The 22,462-nt window shown below is 54.6% G+C and overlaps 2 protein-coding genes, 1 long non-coding RNA gene and 1 pseudogene across 5 annotated transcripts in view; 2 read left to right on the forward strand and 2 right to left on the reverse strand.

Annotated features, from left to right (window-relative positions):
* LOC101719449 (PATJ crumbs cell polarity complex component) overlaps positions 1 to 17,305 on the forward strand; it is a 174,415-nt gene extending 157,110 nt beyond the window's left edge. For 2 of the 3 annotated variants that reach the window (XM_087212785.1, XM_021255649.2), the window contains 2 exons: positions 14,085 to 14,168; positions 17,126 to 17,305. In XM_087212785.1, the coding sequence (XP_087068911.1) occupies positions 14,085 to 14,168; positions 17,126 to 17,305 (264 nt within the window). Of the gene's footprint in view, position 1; positions 4,567 to 14,084; positions 14,169 to 17,125 lie in introns of those variants that run through there. The other variant, XM_087212786.1, reaches the window with a different exon arrangement.
* LOC147827563 (ribosomal L1 domain-containing protein 1 pseudogene) lies at positions 3,745 to 6,894 on the reverse strand (annotated as a pseudogene).
* LOC110348455 (uncharacterized) lies at positions 6,959 to 12,650 on the reverse strand. The gene is made up of 3 exons (XR_015451893.1): positions 11,308 to 12,650; positions 9,654 to 9,763; positions 6,959 to 8,833 (listed from the first exon to the last, which is right to left on the reverse strand). It is a non-coding gene; the product is annotated as an uncharacterized LOC110348455 (long non-coding RNA).
* Positions 17,306 to 17,307: 2 nt separating the features above from the next.
* L1td1 (LINE1 type transposase domain containing 1) overlaps positions 17,308 to 22,462 on the forward strand; it is a 37,997-nt gene continuing 32,842 nt past the window's right edge. The window contains exons 1-2 of the mRNA XM_087212802.1: positions 17,308 to 18,533; positions 19,161 to 19,244. Coding sequence (XP_087068928.1) covers positions 18,239 to 18,533; positions 19,161 to 19,244 — 379 coding nt within the window. The 5' untranslated portion in view covers positions 17,308 to 18,238. The remainder of the gene's footprint in view (positions 18,534 to 19,160; positions 19,245 to 22,462) is intronic.

A 22,462-nucleotide genomic window follows, 5' to 3' on the forward strand; every position in this document is an offset into this window, starting at 1 on the left:
GGCATCTGTAGTTCCCACCACTCAGGAGGCTGAGGCAGGAGAATCACCTGAGCCCACAAGTTTGAACTCCACCTGGCCAACATAGAGAGGCCTCTGTCTCAGATTTAAAAGAACAAGGAGAAAGACGAAGAAGAGAACAGAACTTCTCCCTGGAGTTCAGGATATTCACCCCGAAGTTATCCCTGTGCTCTGACACCCTCGGGCCCAGACCTCTGCGGTCGCCCGTGGCTCGTCCGTGTGTCCGGTTTCTCCCCTTCCCCAGAGGGCTCCCCTCCAGTGTGTTCTGGGCTGTTTTTCAATAAAATAGCATTGACATGTATTTCTAGGACTCCTGTCTTGCCCGGCTGTGGGGCCAGAGGCTTTGTGACGAGCAGGAACAGCGTGTGGCATTCGTCCTCGTCCACCAGCGTGGTCATTTATTTATTATCTAAATAAATAGAGCTCGGGTGTGCGAAGCAGGGAAAACGTGTTAAGGGACCGTGAAGAGAGCAGACCGGGCTGTGCTGCAGCTTGGCAGCACCTCCGTGTTGGGGCCCGCTGAGGGCGGTGCTGAAGGATTCAGAGGAGCTGAGCAGAGCCGGGCTGGTGGGCAGCCTGTGCCTGCCTGCGTCGCTGCCACTGAGCTGGGGCAGGGGCTCGGGCCTGCAGGCTGTGCCCTCGGGCACCTGTCCCCTGGGGGCCAGGCTTGCTGCAAACGCCCTGCAGTCCTTCCCTGGCCACCGAGGCAGCCCCAAACTCCTGGAGAGCATCTTGGAGTTCAGGAGCAGTTCTGCCTGTGTTTGAGACAGGGTCTCACTGTGTAGCCCAGCAGGCCTCCAGGTGCATCTGCCCCGGAGCCGTGGCTGCCTGGAGCCACTGTGGCAGAGGAGCGAATGTGGGGAGACCAGTGAGGACGGGCTACCTACTGTTCCCGAGGCTGTGGGCCCACACCGAGCCTGGAGCCTGGGACCAGAACCTCGGATCTTAGCGTCGGGCTGGGAGGTGACGCAGCCTTCGCGTGGTAGGCCAGAGGGGCTACAGATCGGAGCCCTGCATGTGAGGTGGGTCAGGACTCTGTCTCCACTGCACATTCCTGCAGGCCAGGTCCCCACCTCTCCTCACCTGCCGTCCTGGACTCTTTGCTGCACCTGAAGCAGCACTTTGTTCCTGCACTGCTGAGGATTTGCTTCCAGCATCGAGCTTTAGCTGCTGCCACAGGCACCATTTCGGAGGCATGATTGACTTGCACCCTCTTCTGCCCCTCATGGCGGCCCCAGAGGAGCAGGCTGTGTTTCCCACCACGGGAAACAAGGGCAGACTCTAGGTGGGGGCTCCTGGGCGGCCCAGCGCTGGCGGAGGTGTGGCTTGTGGAAAGCCTCCCTCTGCCTTCACCTCGCCACCCCGAGCTCATCTCACTGTGCATCTCCAGTGCTCGCCCTTAAAAGCGGGGCTTCCTGTCTTCAGGGGCTTCTGGACTCCAGTCACACTGCCTCTCTTGTCCTCCCACCACCCCATCCCTGCCCAGCACCAGGTCTTTGTGCCTGGCTCCCAGGGGTCCAGAGCACAGAACACCCAGTTAACTGTGGCCAGAACATCCTGTTCACCTGTGTGCATGAGCATGAGCCTGCAGGAACAGTACCCAGCACGTCCTGTGAGGCACTCAGCCTGCAGGAACAGTACCCAGCACGTCCTGTTAGAGGAACTGAGCAAACTGGAAAAGGACAGCAAGAAGGGAAAATGATGACTCTCCGAGATTACTTAAGGTTACCTTCTTATGTATGAAAGAAAAGAAGGATTCAGAGCCAGGTGTGGGGGCATACCTGTAATGCCAGCACTCTAGGAGGCTGAGGCAGGAGGATCACAAATATGAGTCCAATCTAGGTGGCTTACTGAGACCCCATCTCAAAATAACAAAGAAAGGGTAGGGATGTAGCTCAGTGCAAAGACTGGGTTCAGTCCCCAGCACCACAAAAGAAAGAACAGAAAAGAGCCTTGGTCACAGTCACTTTCCTCGTCACTGGGACCAAATACCCGGCACCCACAACTGAGCGATGAGAAGCTCATTTTGGCTCAGGTTTGAGAAGTTTGGGTCCTTGCAGGGTGGGCCAGCTCCGGGCAGAAGTGTCATGGGGGAGGTCTGGCAGGGCAAGCTGATCCTGTGGTGGGTGAGAAGTCAGTAAGACCCAAGGGCGGAGCCAGGGAAAGATCCACTTCCAGGCCCCACCCCGCCCCTCGGTCCAGCCTCCGTCCTAAAGCCCCACCTCAGCGTGCTCAAGGCTGGAGGGGTGTCTAGGTCAGACCACAACGACCCACGTGCCCCCAGAGACTCATGGCACCTCTGGGGGCATTCAGCCCATCTGTAGGAGTCACCAGTCCCAACAGTTCCAGCTCTGCTCAAAGCCGGCGTCCACAGTCTCCTCTGAGGCTTGAGGCAAGCTCCTAGCTGTGAGCCGGTGAAAATCAAAAGAGAGTTAAACACCACCAACATAGGGTGAATGCACAGGGTTGATGTTACCATTCCAAAAGGAGAAATGGGGGGACAGAAAGGAAATGGATCAAGGCAAGACCGAAAACCAGGGCTGGGGATTTAGCTCAGTGGTTCCACCACCTGCCTCACAAGCACAAGGTCCAGAGTTCAATCCCCGGTACCAAAAAACAAAGAAACAAACAAAACAAATATGCAAAAGACTGAAACCCAGCAGGGCAAACATTAAATCCTACAGCTCCATGTCCAGCACCCAGGGCAGCTGCAGCAAGACATGAACTCCAAGAGACTGGGGTGGCTCCACCCTACAGTGTCGCCAGGGCTCTCAGCCCTAATGGGTTCTCTCCAGCTGGCTCTGCTCACTGCCTGCAGCTTTCCTCAGCAGATGTTCCACGTTCCTGGCTTCTCCAACTTCCTGGGGCCTCCACTGCACTTCTGGCTTCACCCTCACAGCTTCACGCACTGCCCTCTAGGGGACACTGCCTGGCCTCCCAGGCCTTCCTCTGAAATCTGGGTGGAAGTCTCCATGATCCGTAACTCATTTGGCATTCCTGTAAAGCCAGTACCATGTGCCTGATACCAAGGTCTGCTGTAGACTCCAGCAGTAGCCAGGCCCCCTTGAACTGTGGCTGCACCGGCCTCTGAGTGCCGGGATGGCCGAGCCAGTTTCCTTTCTTGAGCAGAGTACAGGCTCTCTTCTCAGCAGCCGTTCACTTTTCCACGCATGAGTCTGCAAATGGAAAGGTGGGGTCTACCTCTCAAGCGAGGTACTTGGTTTCTTTTATTTTCAGAAGCAAACGTTACACTTTAATAATAACAAAAAAAAATCACAAATATGGAGAAGCATTCATTTTGCCTGACATTAACAGTTAAACAGAAGAGCAATTTAAAAATACATGTTAACCAGTGTTTCTCATAACCAGATACTTGTCAGGAGTTACCTGTGGAGGTTTTAAAAATATTTAAACCCAGGCCTCTTTTTTTTTTTGGTACCTGGGATCAAACTCAGGGCCTTGCACTTTCGAGGCAGGCAGGCGGCGGCACCACTGAGCTAAATCCCCGGCCCCAGGCCTCATTTTTGAAGAAGGCTGCCATGGTGGATCAGGACCCGAGTCTTTTATTTTACTCATTTATTTGTAATGGGGTGGAGGACTGAGGCCAGAGCCTTGTGCGTGCTGGGCAAGCCCTCTACTATGAGGTACATCTCCAGCCCAGGACCCAAGGATTTTCCAACAACTGTCAGGTCACTCTGCTGTCTCCTTCTGGTTGAGTCACTGATTTTAGGTTGACTGTGGCACTTTGGGTTTTTTTGGCAATTGTTTAGGGGTGTGGGGAGCTTTCCTTGTAGATTTATTAGCAGTAGCGAAGAGCTTGGCCTCTGGCTTTTTTGGATCTTTCTTCCCTGGTGAGGGTTTTCTTTGTTTCTTCTTCTGTTCCATTTTTGGCTTCTTCCCTGGACCTGCACCTGGGGTCTCAGGAGCTGGCAGGGCCTTTCTCTTCTTGCCCTTAGGTGTGTTGGGACCAGGACTCTTTTTGGGAGACTTCTTCTCTGTGACATGTTTTTGCACCTCAACATTTCCTTTTACTGGAGTCTCACTCATCGGTACCAGTTGCGGAATTTCATCGTCAGACTCATTTTTCACTTTAACTTGGGTTTTGACTTTGCCAGCCTTTTTCTTCTGGGACCCAGAGCTCTTCATGGAAGCACCTTTGCTTTTAGATGCTACGCCACCTTCTTCGCTTTTTCCTTTAACTTTTTTTCCCTCTTCAACTTCTGCTTTTCACGATATTTTTCCTCTCTTTTCTTCCTCTTAGCTTCCTTTTCCCTCAGTTCACTGATGGAGATTTTGTTGGTTTCATTCCGACAAGAGATAAATGAGGAAAAGATGGGAAGGGAAACCGACTTCCCAGTTTTCGCGAACAGGAGTTTCACACTTTTCCACTTCTCCGGCAATTTTTCTGAAAGACTTTCCGTCACAGCAACAATGTTTTCAGTGATGTGCTGAGCCTGCATTCCAGTGTGACCGATGCGTATAGCACTGCAAGAACCACTTTTGGAGATGTTTAAAACAGTCCCAGCTAGAGCGCTGTTGCTCTCTTTTGATAAATTCTTGGCCTGAAGGTTTACAGGTATTGGAACTTTCTTCCTTTGGTAGAAGTGCCTTCCTATGTGTGAGGGCAAAAGTCACCTAATTCTTTCATCGGTATGAAAGATGTCAAAACTATCCAGGAGGCGGAGCTTGGCTTCATAGGCTTTATATTCTGTTTTTAAAATTCGGAAAGGAATAATCTGAGAGATTGTTTTAATTCCATGCTTGTTCAAAAGCTTTTTATAGAAGCGTTCTGTCTCTTCAGCTGACTGGAGTTCATCCTTGGTAAATAAACAGATTTCTGACAAATCTGATTGAATATTATGTGGCAAGGACAATCTGACTCTCAGTTCTTTTCCTGGAATTTTCCATAATATCACCGTTAAGAAGAAATTTTCATTTTCATTCAAAAGCAATCCATTTTTGTTCTTCCTGGACTTAGAATGTGTCAACAAAGCTTCCACTGCCTTTCTAATCTGCTCTCTGTCCAGCTGCTCCAGGGAGGTCAACTCTGCTGGAGTCGAGGCGGCGGCTGAAGGCGACTGTCCGGTGGAGGACGAGCCCTCCATTTTGCTCACACCTCGTGCAAATTAGGCCAACCACCACTTGGTTTCTTTTTAATGCTCATCTTTTCAGCAAATAAATTCTCTTCTGCTCCTACTTCACAGGAGCTTCCTTTCTAGTAAAACTCAAAACTTTTACAATCACTCAGCTATGTGGCTTGATAGTCTCGGTATAGAATCAAGTGTAGACCTACCTAACAGTGCCTATGCCACAGCCTGGGTTTGGGGGCTGCCTGGAAATTCCCTCCCCCACATGAATAACCTTCAAGCTCAGTCTCCTGTAAAGTCTCAGGACGTGAGCAAAACGTGGACATTTTCTGCCAGGGCACAGCACACATGGTCCTGAGTCCAGCTGGGAACGGCTCCTCGTTCCCAACCGAACCTGCGCCTACTTTTTCCATCTGCCCTTTCGTCAGCATTCTGGTCTCTGCCCCTGACCAGACTCTCAAATCAAGCTTGGCTCCCAGACTCCGGGCTGCCTGCCCTAGCCTGCGTCTCTGAGCCCTCCCAGGCTCCTCCTGCACGCCAGTTCCGGAGGCTTCTGAACTGCAGGGCACAGTCTCAGTCACAGCCCATTTCCCTGCTGCCCAGAGTGGACTTGGTCACTTGCTCCTGGGACAAAATACCAGACACCCGCAACTGAGAAGAAGGGAGGTCTCGGCTCATGGCTTCGGTCTGCTGGCTAACTCTAAGGCAGAAAAGGGCGTCGGAGAAAACAAAGCAAAAGAAGTCACTTTCCGTTCCTCTGGGACTGAGTCCCCGGCACCCACAAGTTAAAGGCGGAGAGGTCCCTTTTGGCTCACGTGTCAGTCATTTCAGTCCTTGCATGGTCGGTGGGCTCCAGCCAAAGCAGCATGGAAAAGGGTCTGGCGGGGGGAGAGCTGCTCGCCTCAAGGCAGTCAGGAGTGCCGGGGTCGCTGGGGAGGGAGCTGAACGCTCCAGGCCACACCGCAGTGGACCATCTCTTCGGACCAGACTCCACTCCTATCAGCAAGTCAGCTGTAAGCCGAAGGATACGTCACCTTCCTGGAGTCCCACCTGAGACTGCCTGAGGCTTTGGGAGGAATCTGCATAAACCAGACCAAAAAGGACAGAGGAGAGGGGAGAGAAGGGAAGTGGAAGGGAGGCAGGGAGGGAAAAAAGAAAACTCACCGCTGGGTACGGCGGCACGCGCCTGTAATTCCAGCTACTGGGAAGGCTAAGGTAGAAGAATTGCAAGTTCGAGGCCAGCCTGGGCAATTTAGTGAGACCTTGTCTCAGATAAAATGAAAAGGGCTGGAGATGTGGCTCAGTACTTCCTGGGTTCAATCCCAGAACCAACAAAATAATAAAAAGAGGGGGAATGACGATGCCCCCCAAGGGCGCAGTGTGGAACATGCTTCGCGCTGTTTCAGGAGGAATTCGTAACGCCCGCTGGCGACAGGACCTGCTGGGGCCGTGAGTGTGCCACCCCAGAGACGCCGAGGGCGGGCCGGCCAGCGCCCGCACCGATGGATAGGGAACACCCACACGCACAGCGCTCCTTCCAGGTGCTGTTGCTACGGAAACACTCGCCCCCAAGCACGGATTTCTCCCCCTCACGGATTTCTCAGAATTTTAAATTCGTGAGGTTCTTCTTGTTATTTTTGCCTGTTTTCTAGGAGCATGGCCTCAGTCTTGTTCTGTGAATGGCTGTGCTCATTATCGTTTTGGGAGGAAAGTTTATCCATGGAAACCCTGTTTTCTGTTTGTATTAACCTTCTGATCCTGGCATCTTGTTGCAGAGGGGGAACAATGAGACCAGAACAGTGGCTCTGTCTTTCTATTCCTGGAATCCCCCCCCCCCCCGTGAGGAGGTCGGTGGGCTGCCAGGATAGATTGTAAAACGTGAATGTTCCTCATACGAAGGCCTAGGAACAGCAGATTTATGTCATTTCTGTCCAGGTTTCACAACTGCATTTTTTTCAGTACCTGGTTTAATATTGTTCTGTTTATTTAGTTTACCGCTGGGGATCGTACCCGGTGCCTCATGCGTGCTAAGTATGAGCTCTACCGCGGAGCCACGTGGCCCCGGCCCAAATACCAATGTAATTCACTCATGGAACAGAAGTCTCACGGGACCGCACCGGTTTAATTCATTCTCCCTGCACAGAAGCCGGAGGGCAGCCGCGCCAGCACGCGGCGTCTCAGAGCAGGCTTGGGTGGGAGGTGGCAGGGTTTGGCGCTTATGGGGTGCAGGTCCCGAGGCAGCCCCGTTTAAGCCCTCAGCCCATTGTGTGCTATCGTTCAGTTGTTATTGCTCTTGATGATTTCAAAGCAGGACTGCAGCAATTCAAACCACTGGATATTTTTTGAGTAAGCAGAATAGAAAGCTATTATATATTTGATAAGTGTTTTATTGTGCTGTTCCCCTTCTTGTGAACTTTGTACCATCTGTTTCATGGGACTGTGGTTTGCCTTGGCAAGTAATCCGGCAGCCCAAACTCCTCTGATCGTTATTTCTTAAGTCATATATTTTTATACAAAACATCTCATTACCTTAGCTTTATTTTAAAGTCAAAGCAGAGTTTGCAAAAAGCCTATGAATCACACTGAAAGAATGTTAACGAATAGCACCTCTGAATTTCCAGACTTGGGCATTTCTGGTCCCAGATAATATGACTGTGAGCAAAAATATTGTGCAAGCTGAGTAAAATTAAAATCAATAAGGACCAGATGGAGCGAGGGTGACTTGGGAAATATAGTGCAAATATTATCCCATTTCCTTAAATAAATCTGTATTTCAGCATGAAAAATCATATTCATATTGGCGAGTGTCAACTTTCTGTTAAGTCAGACTTGGCAGGGGAGCCCCACTTTAAGGAAATACAGAAGTTTCACCTCTGAGCTTCAGAAGAGAGGGCTTCTCACAGTCTTGGAGCCCAAAGCGGGTTTTTTTGCGTTCACGGAGGTTCTTGTGTTAGCTGTCACGTTGCTCTGATTTTCACCTCGTGTACGAGTTACCCGTAAATAGGGTGCAGGTGTTTGCAATCCCTGAGTCTGGGCTTCAGAGTTGCTTACTTAGTCAATTGTATTAAAACACACACAGGCACACACGTGTGTGTTGGTGTCATTTCTGACCCCTTTATGCCACGAGCCAGCATGTCTACTGCTGACACAGGCACCTTCATTGTCTAAGTTCCCTGCCTCGGGCTTAGGAATCCTGAGCCCTCAGGTGCAGAGCTGGTCTTGCTTTCTGTGGTGCCTGTTAAGATACAGAGACCATCTCCGCTGCTTTTGCCACAGAGTTTTGTGGGGATTCGCTGGCGTCTGTTCTGCGGTTCTTTCTGAATCAATGTGGAAAGCGTGATTTATTCGTGAGCAGAGCAGAGTCCTGACCTTATAGTGTGTGACCTCTAGTGTGCTGGGTGCGTTGCTGCCACCCCTGAGTTCTCTGGACAGAGCATCGTCCATGCAGCTTGTGAAGTAGCCAAGCAAAGAAGGTATGGACCCGACCGCCCTGGGCTCCTTCTGGGGCAGTCGTCCCCACTGCGATCCCCGGAAGCCACACAGTCTGGTCTGGGCCTTCGTGGTCCTTGCTGCGTGGTCACCTGGCTGGCTCAGCCCACACCCGAGGGTGTGCATGGGGCAGGGGCACATGTGTCTGATTTCTGGGTGGGGACGGGGACAGCTGTGGAGGAGAGCGCTGGGCCATCAGCGGTGTTTGGAAGGAGCAGCACTTCCCAGGCTGTGGTTTCCTTCAGAGGAAAGAAAACCCCATTTTGTATGCAGCATCTTTAACATTTCTTTTGGTACTGTGGGTCTTTCTTTTTTTTTTTTTTTTTTTTTGTACCAGAGATCGAACTCGGGATCTTGCACTTGCAAGGCAGGCGCCAGAACCACTGAGCTAAATCCCCAGCTGCTGTGGGTCTTTCTTAATAGCAAGGGTTTTCCCCTAAAAAGACATAGCACTCTGTTTAAGGTCATTGATAAATGTTTTCCACCTTACATGTGAAATGTGTCCCTTAGGATTTTTATGGGGAGCCGGGCAGAGCCAGGGAAGCAGCCCATTGAGCCGCGCCAGCACTGACCCCCGAGCCCTGCGTGCCCTTTCTCTGATTGTCTACCGTATAATTCTTCCTCAAAGTCTCGTCCTAAAATGCTTGTTAAAACAACGTGCTGAATGTCTAGAAATGCTGCCTACAAAATCTCATTGTTCTGTCATAGTTCACCCGGCAGGTGTCCTCACAGCCTTCAGCCACAGAACGCTGTCAGCTCTTTCTAACACGCAGCTGCTCCAGAATGTCGCAGGCCGCTGTGACTCGGGGCAGGTGCCTGGTGACTGGAGCGGGAGTTAGGAAGACAGAAGAGGGCAGGGTCTTCAAGCACACGGACCCTTCCTTCTGGTCCTCCACATTAATACACAGTATATCTCGGAATTAATGTCAATACTGATTGTTTCTAGATAGGGAAACTGAGTGGCAGAAAAACAGGTACCAGAGAGGAACTTTTCTGTGAGCACTGTATTTGGTTTCATCACATGGGCCTGTGTCACCTACATATTAAAGAAATACTTACCCAGGCGTGGTGGTGCACGCACGCACTCATCCCAGCACTGGAGCGGCTGAGGCAGAAGGATCACTGAAGTTCAAGGCCAGTTGGAGATACATAGTGAATTCAAGACCAGACTGAAATACATAGCAGGACCCTGTCTCAAAAAACAGTAACAACGGCCCGGCCGGTGATTGAGCTCAGTGCTGCCGCCGCCTGCCCTGAAAGCGCAAGTTCCCGAGTTCGATCCCAGTACCAAAAACCAGAAACCAAAAACCAATAACAACAACAAGATAAAAGTAGGAAATAATAAGTAAAATAAAAATTAAATGAATAAGTGCATACTTAATCTGTCAGGAGTAGCGACATTGAGATTTGAGTCCCTTAAAGCACACAGTGAACTTGCCAGCTGGCCTGCTCTTGCGGGGTGCTGCTCTTTCTGCGTTGCCTCTAACTGTGCGCTGAGGGGTTTTCCTGATGGAAGACTTCAGGCGTGGGGAGAGGGCTGTGAGCAGGAGACTCCTGGTCTCTGAGCTCTGGCCTGGACATTTAGATGAGGGTGTCTGAGACTCCCCGCAGCCAGTGCAGTTCTCGGCTCTCAGCTGGCGAGTGAAATGCCGACCTCGGCTAGGTTCCGCGCAGGGCGCCCATGAGCAGGGCTCTCGCCTACACCTCCTCTCTGGGGTGAGGACCTTGGGCTCGGGCCCTGTACGCAAGCCTAGGATCTGTGCCACTAACGATGGACCCTCATCCGTCTTCCTACCCGGCACATCAGCTCGTCTGCGTATAGTATGATTTGGTTTCATATCCTCGCCTGCGGGCAAATCTCACCTAGTGAATAACATGCGAGACAAACAGGCCCGAAAAGGGGAAAGGAAGAAAAGAAACAAGGACAGCAAGTGGGAGAGGGAAGGCTTGGGTCTCCACCCCTCCATCTTTTTGCTCTGCTCTATACACTGCTCGGTGGCCGCGGCCTGCAGAGGTGACACAGTCCCCACAGGGCGATGCCCCCGTGGGAGCTCTCATGTCAGCTTTCCTACAGGTGCGCCCTGGGGCAGACAGCGCGGACAGACCTGACGCTCCCTGCCCTGGGTGAAACAGCCGGGGTGGGATTTCATTCCCCTCCTCAGAAGCTGCAGAGCCGCTCAGGCCTGAACCCTGCGAGGCTCCTTTTGCTCAGCTGCGGGAGGACCTGGGGCGGAGGAAGTCTGACCCGAGGCCTCCGCGCACGCCCCGCCCCGCCCCGGGCCTCTCGTCAGACCAAGCCAGCACCGGCCTCGGGGAGGGGTCGGGCTGCCAGAGCAGCGAGGGGAGGGAGGCGGGGTTGGGAGGTGACAGCGTAGGGGACGCCCGAGGGGAGGTGGAGGCGGTGCAGAGCCAGCGCCACGTTCGGTCTAAGGCTGCAGAGGCCAGGCTTTCCCCAGGGACCCCTACCTCACCCTGCAGTATTTCCTCCGAAGCCACAGAGGCAAAATTCTCATATAGCTTTGTGAAACAGATGCCTGAACTATCCCGGCCCGTCTTTCTTCCCTTTTTTCTTTCTTTACTTCCTCCCTCCCTCCCCCTCCCCCCCTCCCCCCTCCCCCCTCCCCCCCTCCCCCTCCCCCCCCCCCTCTCTCCCGTCCTGCCCTGTAAAGTAGGCACATTTTCAAAAGCCCAGCCCTCTTTCTTTTCAGCTCACCAGCGTGCATCTCCGTTTCGCCCTTGGTCCGAGCTGCTGACCTCCGTCAGCCTCGATCACGCCCCTGCGTGGGGCACGCCGAGCTCTGGGCTCGTGGTCAGCACGTGGGCTTTTCTAGTCCCAGGTCTGGTGCCACAGACCAGCTGCAGTCGATGCAGGGCACGAAGGGGACAGGTCTCGGGCCGGCGATGAGAAAAGAACCTTCGCAAGCAATGTTCAGGTTCCCTCTGAGAAGTCTCAGGGTCCGATTTATTTTTATATCTTTAAGCACTAGCTAAGAGCCATTGGGCGGAACATGTTTACAATTTAGGTTGCCTTGGCAACATCTAGTGAGGTCAAGGTTATTTCTTACTAAACAGTATATTTTTCTAAGCTGATTCATTTCATCGAACATCATGAATACATTTCTTAAAAATCACAATTGTCCCCTTATTTTCCCATAGCTAGGTAGAACAAAATGGAACTTAATCAAAATCTCCAGAGGGTAACTTAATTAGACTCTCTATAGCAGCGGGGATACAAACAAGATTTAATTAATTAAATGTCAAACCTGTGGTCACCAGCTAGCCCTTGAGAAACTGCACAATGGTTCATATAGTTTGCTATTAGCTCTCTACCTCTCTATACCTCTGTTTATCTTACCTAAGTGTCATTCGGGTTCATAGTTCATGAGCAGGAGATATTTTCAGCACTGTGAGAAATACTGAGTAACTCGCCTCCTTAATGCATTTACCTGTCCAAACTTTCTCTGTTTCTTATTTCCCAGTATTTCCTACATCTAAAGTCTGTCCTATCGACCTCTTCATAAGACCCCCTTAGTAATACGAAGGTCAACAATAAGAGGGGGAGTTACAGTAGTGGGGAAACAGAGGGGGTTTCAGGAGAGGTTTCTTCAGAAGCGGATGTGGCAATAGAACCAAGAGAAACTGGAATTTGGGACTTTTGAGCCAGATCAGATTTCAATACATCATTGCCAATTTGCCTCGTGGAGAGTTTGTTGTTAGTCACAAACACAGTGACTCCTGTGACCAGAGTAACAATTGTAAACATTATGGCAAGAAAAAATAAAACATGAGGGTGCGATGTGTTCCACCCGCCTTTTCGCCCAGCTGGAACTTTGTCAAGCAGCCTTGGAGGTCGGTCGGGCTTCGCCAGTCTGGCCCTTTCCTGTATTTTCACTGATTTAGAGAAATTACAGTCGTCGTCTAGCTGAAGGAGAGAGATCAGTGGAGTTTTCCATACAGAAAGAGGTATGGCCCAAACCAGATCACCAGCCGGAGCCGGCGCTCCAGACTGGCCGAAGTGGCGGGCCCTGCGTGTGGTCGTTCACCAACACCGGATGGCACGGGCCTCCCCTTCCCACCGCCCCCGGGGACTGAAGCCCCAGGCTCCCTCCCGCCGGCCTCCCGCGGGCCAGTGCAGAGGTCTCGGTTAGGCTTCTTTGCAGCGCTCTGGGATGAGGACTCGGCGCCGAGGACGGAGGTCAGCCACAGCAACGAGGGCCGCGTCCAGTGGGGGCTCCTCTGACCCCGGGGGGCGGGGCTCTAGCCTGCAGAGCCTGCCTCAGTTTCCCTTGCTCTCCTGTTGGGACCACCAAAAGCCGATCCCCAGAGATGTGAATGCTGGCTGGGCAGTGTAGACGCCGGGTCTAAAAGCTTCTGCGTCAGATGGGGACACCGGGCTCCCGGAGCCGCGGCCCGGCAGCTGAACGCAAATTGATGGAGGCGCCGCCCCTGGCTCTGGAACAGCCGGGCCACTGAGCGCGCGTGCAGAGGGAAGGCACTGCCAGGCTGTCCGGTCTGGACGGCTGTGAGCTGCAGACCCCGCCTTTTCTTGTGTTGCTTCTGTCTGGAACATTTGAGGCTTTTCCTACTGTATTTGCTATGCTTTGCAAGAAGCATTTCAGTTTTACCTCTACTTCCTGTGAGCGTACTGCCGAAGCTCTGCACTCTGGGTGAAGGCAGGATTCCGCTTCATCTGCTTAGAGGCTCGCTCACTCTGGGCCGCTAAGAGGCACCGGAAACTGGTCAGCCCGTGTCCTCGAGGCGAGTCTGCCGAGTGCCTGCTTCTCAGGAGGGCGAAGAGGGAAATGCCATACTCCCAGCCGTCACACAACACGTGGCCCTGCAGTCCACAGCGCCCGGGGACCATGGGGACCAACGTGGCAGGTGGACCGGCCTGGAGGCAGCTTCCCTCTGCCCGATACCCTATGGCTCGGCTGGACTCCTCTGCCTTGGGACAAGCTGGGACAGGCGTGGGGTGATGACACTCATGTTGGAAGGGATAAATTTGGAGGGACACAAGTTACTTTTTAATCCTGAGTCAGGGAACAGTCTCCACCCAATGCCTGCCTGCTGCTGTTCCCGCCAGCTGAAGGGCTCCGAGGCAGCAATTTGCCCCCACCCGGCTCTCCTCTCCCGTCCTTGGGCCCCAGCTCCAGTCCTGTCACTGCCCAGCCCCTTCGTCAGTCCACACATGGGCGCCAAGCCCCTGAATGCGCATGAACCCTGAAACTGGCTCCAAATACATCTAAAGGGTAAAGGAGAGTGAGTGGAGGCTCCCTCCCTTCGCCCGCAGCACCACTGTGTGGCGTGGCAGGGCCCTCCCTGAGGGCGGCTGGTCACCCTGGGGAAGCTTCACCACGCCCTGCAGGCACGGCTGTGTCACCCCCCTCGGCCGAGGAGGAGCACTGTGGGCCGACCGGGGTCGCTCTATGTTTGGTTGCTTACTTAGGGAGCAGTTGGGTTGTCAGAATTAATACGGTTTGTTTTCTGCAGGATGCTATAGTTATCCACGAGGTCTATGAAGAAGGAGCAGCAGCCAGAGATGGGAGGCTTTGGGCCGGAGACCAGATCTTGGAGGTACATAATTCAAGTTTTATTCTATACCGGGGAATGCGGTTCCTCTGCTGACCAAGCCCTCAAGGTTCAGGGTGGCTGCCTGCTGCTCCAGCCTGAACCCCGGCCAGGCTCCTTCCCTAACACAGTGCACACCCCACAGTATGTCACTTTCTTTTATTAATGCAAATTGATCAACTTACTGGTTTAAAATCGTGACAGATTCTGCGCCTGCCTGGCGAGCGCAAGGTCCTGAGTACCAAAAAAGAAAAAAACCAGCTCATCCTATAAAATCATGACGGTTTGTCAGTCTAAATCTGTGAAGACTTTTGTAGTTGACTTTTGCAATTGGGGTATTTTCTTGTTGTTGTTTTTATCTGTTTTATTTTGTTTTATGAGGGTCTGCCTGTGTACCTCAGGCTGGCCTTGAACTCACCATGTAGCCCAGGCTGGTCTCAAACTTCCAGTGATCCTCCTGCCTCAGCCACCCGAGTGCTGGGATGACAGACATGTGCCACTACGCCGGGCTCAAACTTCTGTAATTGTTGTAAATTATTACAACATATGGTTCTATCATTTTGATATCCAACAGCACTATGCAGTATTGCAACTAGATTTTCTGTGTCTCCATAATACCTTACTAAATTCCCTCCTAAGAACACAGGTACGTAGACACACACACAACCATACGCTCTGATATTTTAAAGATCTTCAATGCACCTTAAATACTATTTTCTTAATCCGACGAGGCCTCTACATTAAATGCAAGTCCTTGCCACTAGTGTTTTCAAGCTGATGCAGACATGGCGTCTGCTCCTTGGTGGCTCAAAGTATGAGGTGGCAGTCGCACTCTTGGGCTGGGGAGTCGCTCTGTGCAGAGCACTGTCTAGCAGGGGCGAAGCCCTGGGTTTGATTCCCAGCGCTGCAAATTATTTTTTAAAAACTGAACTGCTGAGCTTGACTCTTTCACATTGCTTCTCATTTGGTGAAACCGTTAAAGCCTTCGAAAGTGCCGAGGCGGGCAGCGTGGGCGCCAGGGAGCGGACAGACGAGAGCCCACAGCAGCTCCCTGGTCGGGGAAGCTGCAGAGCTTCCTCGAGGAACCAGTCCCGGGCAGCGAGGATCTCTCTCCCTGGTGGATTTAATGGCACAGTGAGCAGTTTGTGGCTGCAGGTGTGCTCGCTTCCCTGCTCAAACACAGCAAGCTCCTCAACAGCGCCGATTTTTCTCCCCTCAGTAGCTGCTTCCAGCCTCCCAGGACGGAGCAGAGGTCTCACTAAGGGCAGAAATCCTAGACCAGAAGGGGCCCGGGAGAGGCCGGCTGGCTGCAGGTTAACCCCAGGCAAGGTGCAGGGGCCTTCGAGGCCTCAGGGCTGCATGGTGGGACATTGCCAGTGCGTCCCAGTGGGCTGAGTAAGGGTAGGGAAGGCGGGCTCTGCAGCAGCCGGACTGCAGTCCGCCCACTGCTCTCAGGGCCAGGGGTGGGAGCCGGGGCCTGCTCCCCCCGACTCTCCTCCGTTCTCATCGTACTCGGCCTGCTGAGGTGAGCAGTTTAACCCATGAGCCTTGACAAAGTCCAAACATTCTCCCGGGACGGTCACTTGACACTCAGTTATCCGTTAATGTGGCAGTAGCCTCATGGGATACGAATTTCAGAACCTATGGAGTTGTGCGCTTCAGAACCAGGCCTGGAGGCCTGTGCCTGGAATCTCAGCACTGAAAGGCTGAGGCAGGGAGGCCATTTGAGTCCAGGGGTTTGAGAGCAGCCTGGACAACACTGTCTCAACAAATGTGCACTTAACTGACAGAGCAATACTATTCAATAAGACAGGCCCTGCCTTGCCCTTGCCTGGCCCCATGTTTTCCCCACAAAGCGTTTTGTTCCGCAATGTGACATCTTGCGCTGAGTGAGGAGCAGTCTTATTTCAGAGAGCTGGTGTGTGAGGGGCAGTCACAAGCACCCTGAATGTTTGCATTTCAAATGTGTTCATCACAGTAAGAGACATCGCCAGGAGCCTCCCCCAAATCCTCCCCAAATCCTCCCCTTACTTCGCACACCCTCTTCCCTCGTCCTGGCCGCTTCCTGCAGCAGTTCCGGAGCCCTCTCTCCTGAGGGTCTTTGGCTGTGCTGTCCTGGCTGCCTTGCTGTCCTGAACCCGTTCAAAATGTGTCCGTTTCATGGTCATCCTGACCTTGGGGAGAGCTGGGAGTCACACGGTGCCAGATCTTATTCACATGGTGAATAAGGTGGGTGAGGACTCAGCGACATATTTTCATTTGACAGAAATTGCCATAAACATTTGATCCATGAGGGGAGATCTAAAAATATGGTGACTGTTTAAAAAGTTGCCAAGCACGATGACACACTCCTGTAATCCCAGCACTCGGGTGGCTGAGGCGGGAGGAGTTCAAGGCCAGCCTGAACTACATAGGAAGACTCCATGTCAAAAAGAAAACAAAGTATAAGAAGTTTATTGCAGTGAAAGGCACACTGCCATGAACCCCTCAGAACCCACCCCCCCCAACACACTCATGCTATCGCTCCCGGAAATGTCGTTTCCTGTGAGGACTGGACAGGTTATCCTAGCAGAGGGCTGGCACACGGCACTAAGGGAGGAGAAAGAAGGAGTGGGCTCTGACGTCCATGTAACCGAAGAGGAAATGGAGGCCCTGCGGTCGGTCCCAGGACACCCGGAGCCTGAGGCAGAGGTGGCTCGCACAGTGGCTGCCCAGGACACTGCTGTGCAGCCGGCCGTCCCGCCCAGCCAGGAGCACACTCGGGGCCTGGGGCACCGCTGTCAGGCCCTGTGCGGCGCCCGGCCCCGAGCGCGCCTGGCACGCAGTGTGTCCCCCTGCTGCTTCCCGAGCCAGTCCCGCCCCCTCCCGCGGTGCCCCGCTCTGCACCCGGACAGTGCCAGTGCCTCTGGCAGGGCCGTCTGGGAGCCCGGGCGCCCGCCGGCCTCTCAGCGCTGCTCTTACAGGTGAACGGCGCGGACCTGCGCAGCTGCAGCCACGAGGAGGCCGTCGCGGCCCTGCGGCAGACCCCGCAGCAGGTGCGGCTGGCCGTGCTCCGGGGCCAGGGCGGCCTGGAGGTCCTCGCCGTGGACCTGCACAAGAAGGCCGGCCGCGGGCTGGGCCTGAGCATCGTCGGGAAGCGGTGAGAGCGAGCGAAAGCCCCGCCGGCCTGGGAGAGGCCGCGGGGCGGGGCGGGCAGGGAGACGCCCCTCCCAGCCGCTGGCCACCCCTCCAGTGCCGGCGCCCCCGGCCCCATCCTCACCGGCCTGAGGTCAGGGCTGGTGACGTGATTGAGGCCGCCCCTCGCTCCCGGAAGGAAGCAGCCCGGGACACTTAGAGGGCGCCTGAGGCTGGGGAGCAGCCGCCCACACCATGTCTGCGTCCAGACGACACCTCCTCAGGGCAGTTTTCTTTGCAGAAAGCTGTCCCAGAAATGCTAGCTTACACAGAACTCCCTGCTCAGCCCTAAAGAAGATAAACCTGAGGCATTCGCAGGGAAATGGGTGCACTTGAGACCATAATATCAAGTGAAATAAGTCGGACACATCAGCTTAAGTGTTGCCTGGCTTCTCTTACGAGACGCACAGTCCCATTTGGCTCCCAATTCCATGACCTGGAAATTATATTAAAGCTATACTTGCAGATATTTATTGCCTATTGTTTACAGTAGCCAAAGAATGGAAATAACCTCGACCGACACCCATCAATAGGTTACTAACTAGTGAAATTATGGATCCATGGAATAGTATGCAGCCATAAAAAGGAGGAAGCTGATAAGGAGCTGAGGCATGGCTCAGGGCCAGAGCACACTTAGCATGAAAACAAAACAAAGTGAAACAGGTTCAACTGCTGAGGTGTACCGAGTGACAGCAATGGGGTTGAAGAAAACAGAACTGAGGGCCAGTCGCGTAGGCAGGGGGTGCCCCTGGTCACACACACATCTGCACACTGCGCGTGGCTGCACACTTACGTAGGACCCAGTGTCCTTTGTACATGCCCAAGCGACAGGTGACTCGGGCCCCCCAGGAGAACGGACTCGGGCACGGGGAGCTGAGGGGAGAGGAGGCTGGGCCGGGCTCATGCTCTGGCCTGGGCTCGGGACAAGTTCGTCCGTCCGTCCAGTAAAGCCGAGCAAGACGGGAAGCGAGAAAGACAGGGCGGAGACCGATGTTAGCAGCGGGGCTGGCCTCCGGGAGAGCGCTGGCCCTCGGTTCCGCCTTCCACAGGACGGGCAGCGGAGTGTTTGTCTCCGACGTCGTGAAGGGCGGAGCTGCAGACCTGGACGGGCGCCTGACCCGGGGCGACCAGATCCTGGCGGTGAACGGCGAGGACGTGCGAGCTGCCTCCCAGGAGACAGTGGCCGCCCTCCTCAAGGCGAGTGTGGCGGCGAAGGGCAGGGCTCGGCCTCCGACCAAGTCAGGAGCAGGGAGGCTGGGACAGAGCTCTGCCGTCCGCCGGGCCCCCAGCGCCTTCTCACCGTCCTCGGGAGTGGCCACGACCCCTGCCATGCTCGGGGACCTTAGCGCTGTGCAGCCACTGCTCCCCTCGCAGACGAGGCTGGGACAGGCACAGCGCCCGGCTTTCCCTCCGGGTCAGACCCGACCCCCGCCGTGGAGCCCACTTCCCATGCGGCGACACCGGGCATGGCTCCGGTCTCACAAAGCAAGGACGCAAATTCCACCCAATCTCACCCTCTTGATAAGGCCGCTGTCCTCAGTGGGGCCGGGCGGACCTGCGTTCCAGGTCCCTCCCTCTCGATTTCCTGCTCTCCCTTACTTTCTCCTCACCCACCACTCACCAACGCCTTCACCAGAGGAGAAGGGGAGAAGCAGTGGGGCCTGGAGGGCCCCCAGCCTGACCCCAAGCTCACCCGCCGTCCTGCAAGCCAGTGCTGCTGGGGCCTTGCTGGGCCCGGGCCTCTCCCCCCACCGCCCTTCCCGCTCCTGGCAGCCGCGCTGTCGGGGACACGAGCCGCCCCTCACTGGGCTTCTGTCTCCGCAGTGCGCACAGGGCCTGGTGCAGCTGGAGATCGGGCGGCTCCGCGCTGGCGCCTGGAGCTCGAGGAGGGCAGCGCGACACAGCCAGGTAGGCCCCTCCCTGCCGCGCTCACAGACTGACCTGTAGGAAGTGCGCAGGAGTCGAGTCGGGAGCGCGGGACTGCAGGAACCAACCGGGAGGTGGGGCTCCGTGCTCTGAGCCTGGCTGGCTGTGGCCCGCTGCGCCAGGGCTGATCCAGAGGCCGGCGCACGCGGTGGAAGCCGCCCTCACGAGCACAGTGTCCTGTGGTCAGGCGGAACGTGGCCACTCGCAGCGAACAGCCCCCGGGTGCTCCTCAGAGGGCGAGCGGCGTCTCTGAGGGAGGGAGCCGTGGCGGTGATATTTTTCGGGCAGCGGATATCTCATGTTTATTTGAAGGCTGATGTAAGTGCCACTTTTTGAAAAGTGTATCCCACTGCATTTTGTCAGTTCTGTGGCTGGCACAACCAAGATGGCGTGGACTCCTGTTCAGCGTGGTGTGGTGCACAACACAACCACAGGACCGTGTGTGACCCTCGGCTCCGGGCGGGCTGTGGACAGGCCTGTTTTGAGGTTAAAAATGTGACTTTCAGTCTCTCCCGGGCTGCCGTGGTCACGGTGCCGAAGGCTCCCGAGGTCGCTCGAGGCTGTGGTGCTTCTGGGAAGCCCTCGGCTGCCCCGGCCTCCCTGCTGTTGGCGACCGGCGAGGAGTGGCCTGGTGGTCCAGCTGCGCCCCTGGCCGGCCTGGCCGGGACTCCACGAGCTGCTGGGCTGGACAGCACCACGATAGCTGGGCTCTTTCTTTTCGTTTCATTTCTGGAGTCCGTGGTGGGTGGCAAAGGCTGTGCCAGGCACGGTGCCACCCTGGGGCCCACGAGGACGGGCAGTGGGCTGGATTCCAGGCAGGAGTCTTGCTCGGGGACCTCGCCTCCGTGCACGGTTTCCAGAGCCTCGCGGTACCTGGAGGAGCCGTCCTGGCAGCACAGTGGCCGCCAAGCCGAGGAGGTTCACGGCCAGCTGACCTGGGCGCTGGCAGCTCCGGAAGGCGGCGGGAGCAGAGCCGGGGCGCAGCGGGCGGCCAGGACCAGGCCCTGAGCAGGGACCAGAGCCAACGCCCTGCCCAGAGGGCTCCTTTCAGAGGCTGGGAGTTCAGTTCGGTTTTCAGAGAAGTAAATCTATTTCGTCCTCAGCCTGTGCTTAACACTGTGGCTGAGACGTCCAGAGTCTGGGCCGTGTGCCCGGGGAGAGGAGAGGGCTCCGTCCCCAGCGCGCCGCGTCCCGCAGGCAGGAGCAGGCAAGAGGAGAGTGCAGACAGAGGCTGCGGGAGGAGGCCGCGGCTCATGGCACCGCCAGGAGTGGGCTCGCTGGGCAGCCCTGGAGGCTGTGGGCCCCGGCGTCTCCCAGAGGCTCTGCCCACCGACCAGAGAGCCAGATGTGCCTCCCAGGAAAGCCAGGACCCCTCCTGCGGTATCACAAAGGCCTGTGTGCAGATTCTCTAGGCCAAAATATAACACGCTGTGCTTCTTCATTTCTGAGTAGCTTTTATAGCACCGCTTTTTTTCTTTTCTTTTTTGGTACCAGGGATCGAACTCCGGTCCTTGCGCTTGCGCAGCAGGTGGCGAAACCACTGAGCTAAATCCCCAGCCCTATAGCACCGCTTTTAATCATATCCTCTCAGGAAAAATATTCAAACACTCTTAAATGTATGTATCCATCCTGAAATGTACTGATACCTACGATTTTCATCAAAATGAATTTTTAAAGAACAGATGAATTGATCAATGAACGATGATATGTGATAAAGAAAATACAGCCGTTTTAAATTGCAGAATCTGTATCACATGTACGGGTCTCTAAAGTCTGCCAGCTTTACTGCATATCTGAGATTTCCCAGCTGAGGACGTTGCCCCACCAAAGAAGCCCTTGCTCAGCCTGTGCAACTCCCTCAGTTTGATCCCTAGCCCCACAAAAAAGGGGAAAAAAAGATGAATGAAGTTTTTAAGGACTACTAAAATATTAAACAACTTGCAGCATAGAGTTACAGAAATGGATTAAATTTAAACATATCAAGTAATAATAGTGATCTTAGACTTAGCTTCAAATTTAAAAGCAGCTGGGCCTAAACCTGGTGACTTGGTAGGAAAATAAATGCTCATTACTGGCGACAGACAGCCTGCGATAGAGAGACCCTTCCCTGTGTACAGAGAGGTCGCCGGCAGCCACTCACCACAAACAGATGTGCTTGGCAGACCTCGGACACTTGTCTAGACGAGGGGAAGCTCGAGTGATAGGGGTGTAGCAGATTGGATTAAATTGTTACTGACTGTAAGAGAATTTTTGAGAATAAAAAGCAATACATCCCTAAAATAAGCCTTTCACCCTTACGTTTGCTGTGTTCTCCTACAGTTCAGGGTCCAGTTGCTGTTGATTGAGACTTTTTTGTTTCTTTGTTTGTTTTTGTTGTGGGGTGGTTTTTTTTTTTTTTGGTACCGGTGATCGAACTCAGGACCTTGCGCTTTCGAGCCAGGCGTCAGAACCACTGAGCTACATCCCCGGCCCTGATCGAGATTTTTTTTATGCTCATCTTTAGCAAAATGTGTGCTCGCTGTCCTGTGGGTGCCGGGCAGGGCTGACAGGAACCCGGGACGTGGTGCCCCAACTGCCATGGCCTGTGCCGCCCGGCCGCCCGGGAGGGGCCCGCAGCCCCACGGTGCCCTCGTCCCTGTGCAGCAGGGGCGCTGGGTTCTGGTGGGCAGAGGCATCTGGCAGTGTGGGGTACCCTCCTCGGCCTCTGCAGCACCTTCTGTGCGGTGTCAGGGACCCCAGCACCGGCACCCTGGGACAGTGTGGTTCTGGGGCCCGCGTGGTCTGCACACGGTGACCACTGGCCCTGCCTTCCAGGGGGACCCTCAGGGCACACATGGCAGCTGCGCCCCCGCCTTGGTCCCTGTCCTCACCGGCCTGCAGAGCCTGGTTAGAGCCTGTGAGCCGCAGATCCTTCGCAGCAGAGCCCAGGTATCCAGAACCCGCCCAGCAAAGCCTGCTGTCGCCCAACTCGAAAATGTTCGTGTTATCAAAACACACGCTGTCCCCTTTCACTCAGATGGCTTTAAATCTTTGAGTGTGGCCACTAAGCCCAGGCCTCCTCCTGAAAGGGCTTCACAGGTCAGAGGTCAGGGGTCAGAGGTCACGGGTCACAGGCCACTGCTCAGGGGTCACAGGTCGGGGTCACAGCAGCCTCCAGAGACCACAGCATGGGTGAGAGTAGCTCAGCCCTTGTCTGACTC

This window comes from Heterocephalus glaber, unplaced genomic scaffold (assembly GCF_053883595.1).
Source record: "Heterocephalus glaber isolate CG9 unplaced genomic scaffold, H.glaber_assembly_v1.0 deba00001442, whole genome shotgun sequence".
Taxonomy (NCBI): domain Eukaryota; kingdom Metazoa; phylum Chordata; class Mammalia; order Rodentia; family Bathyergidae; genus Heterocephalus; species Heterocephalus glaber.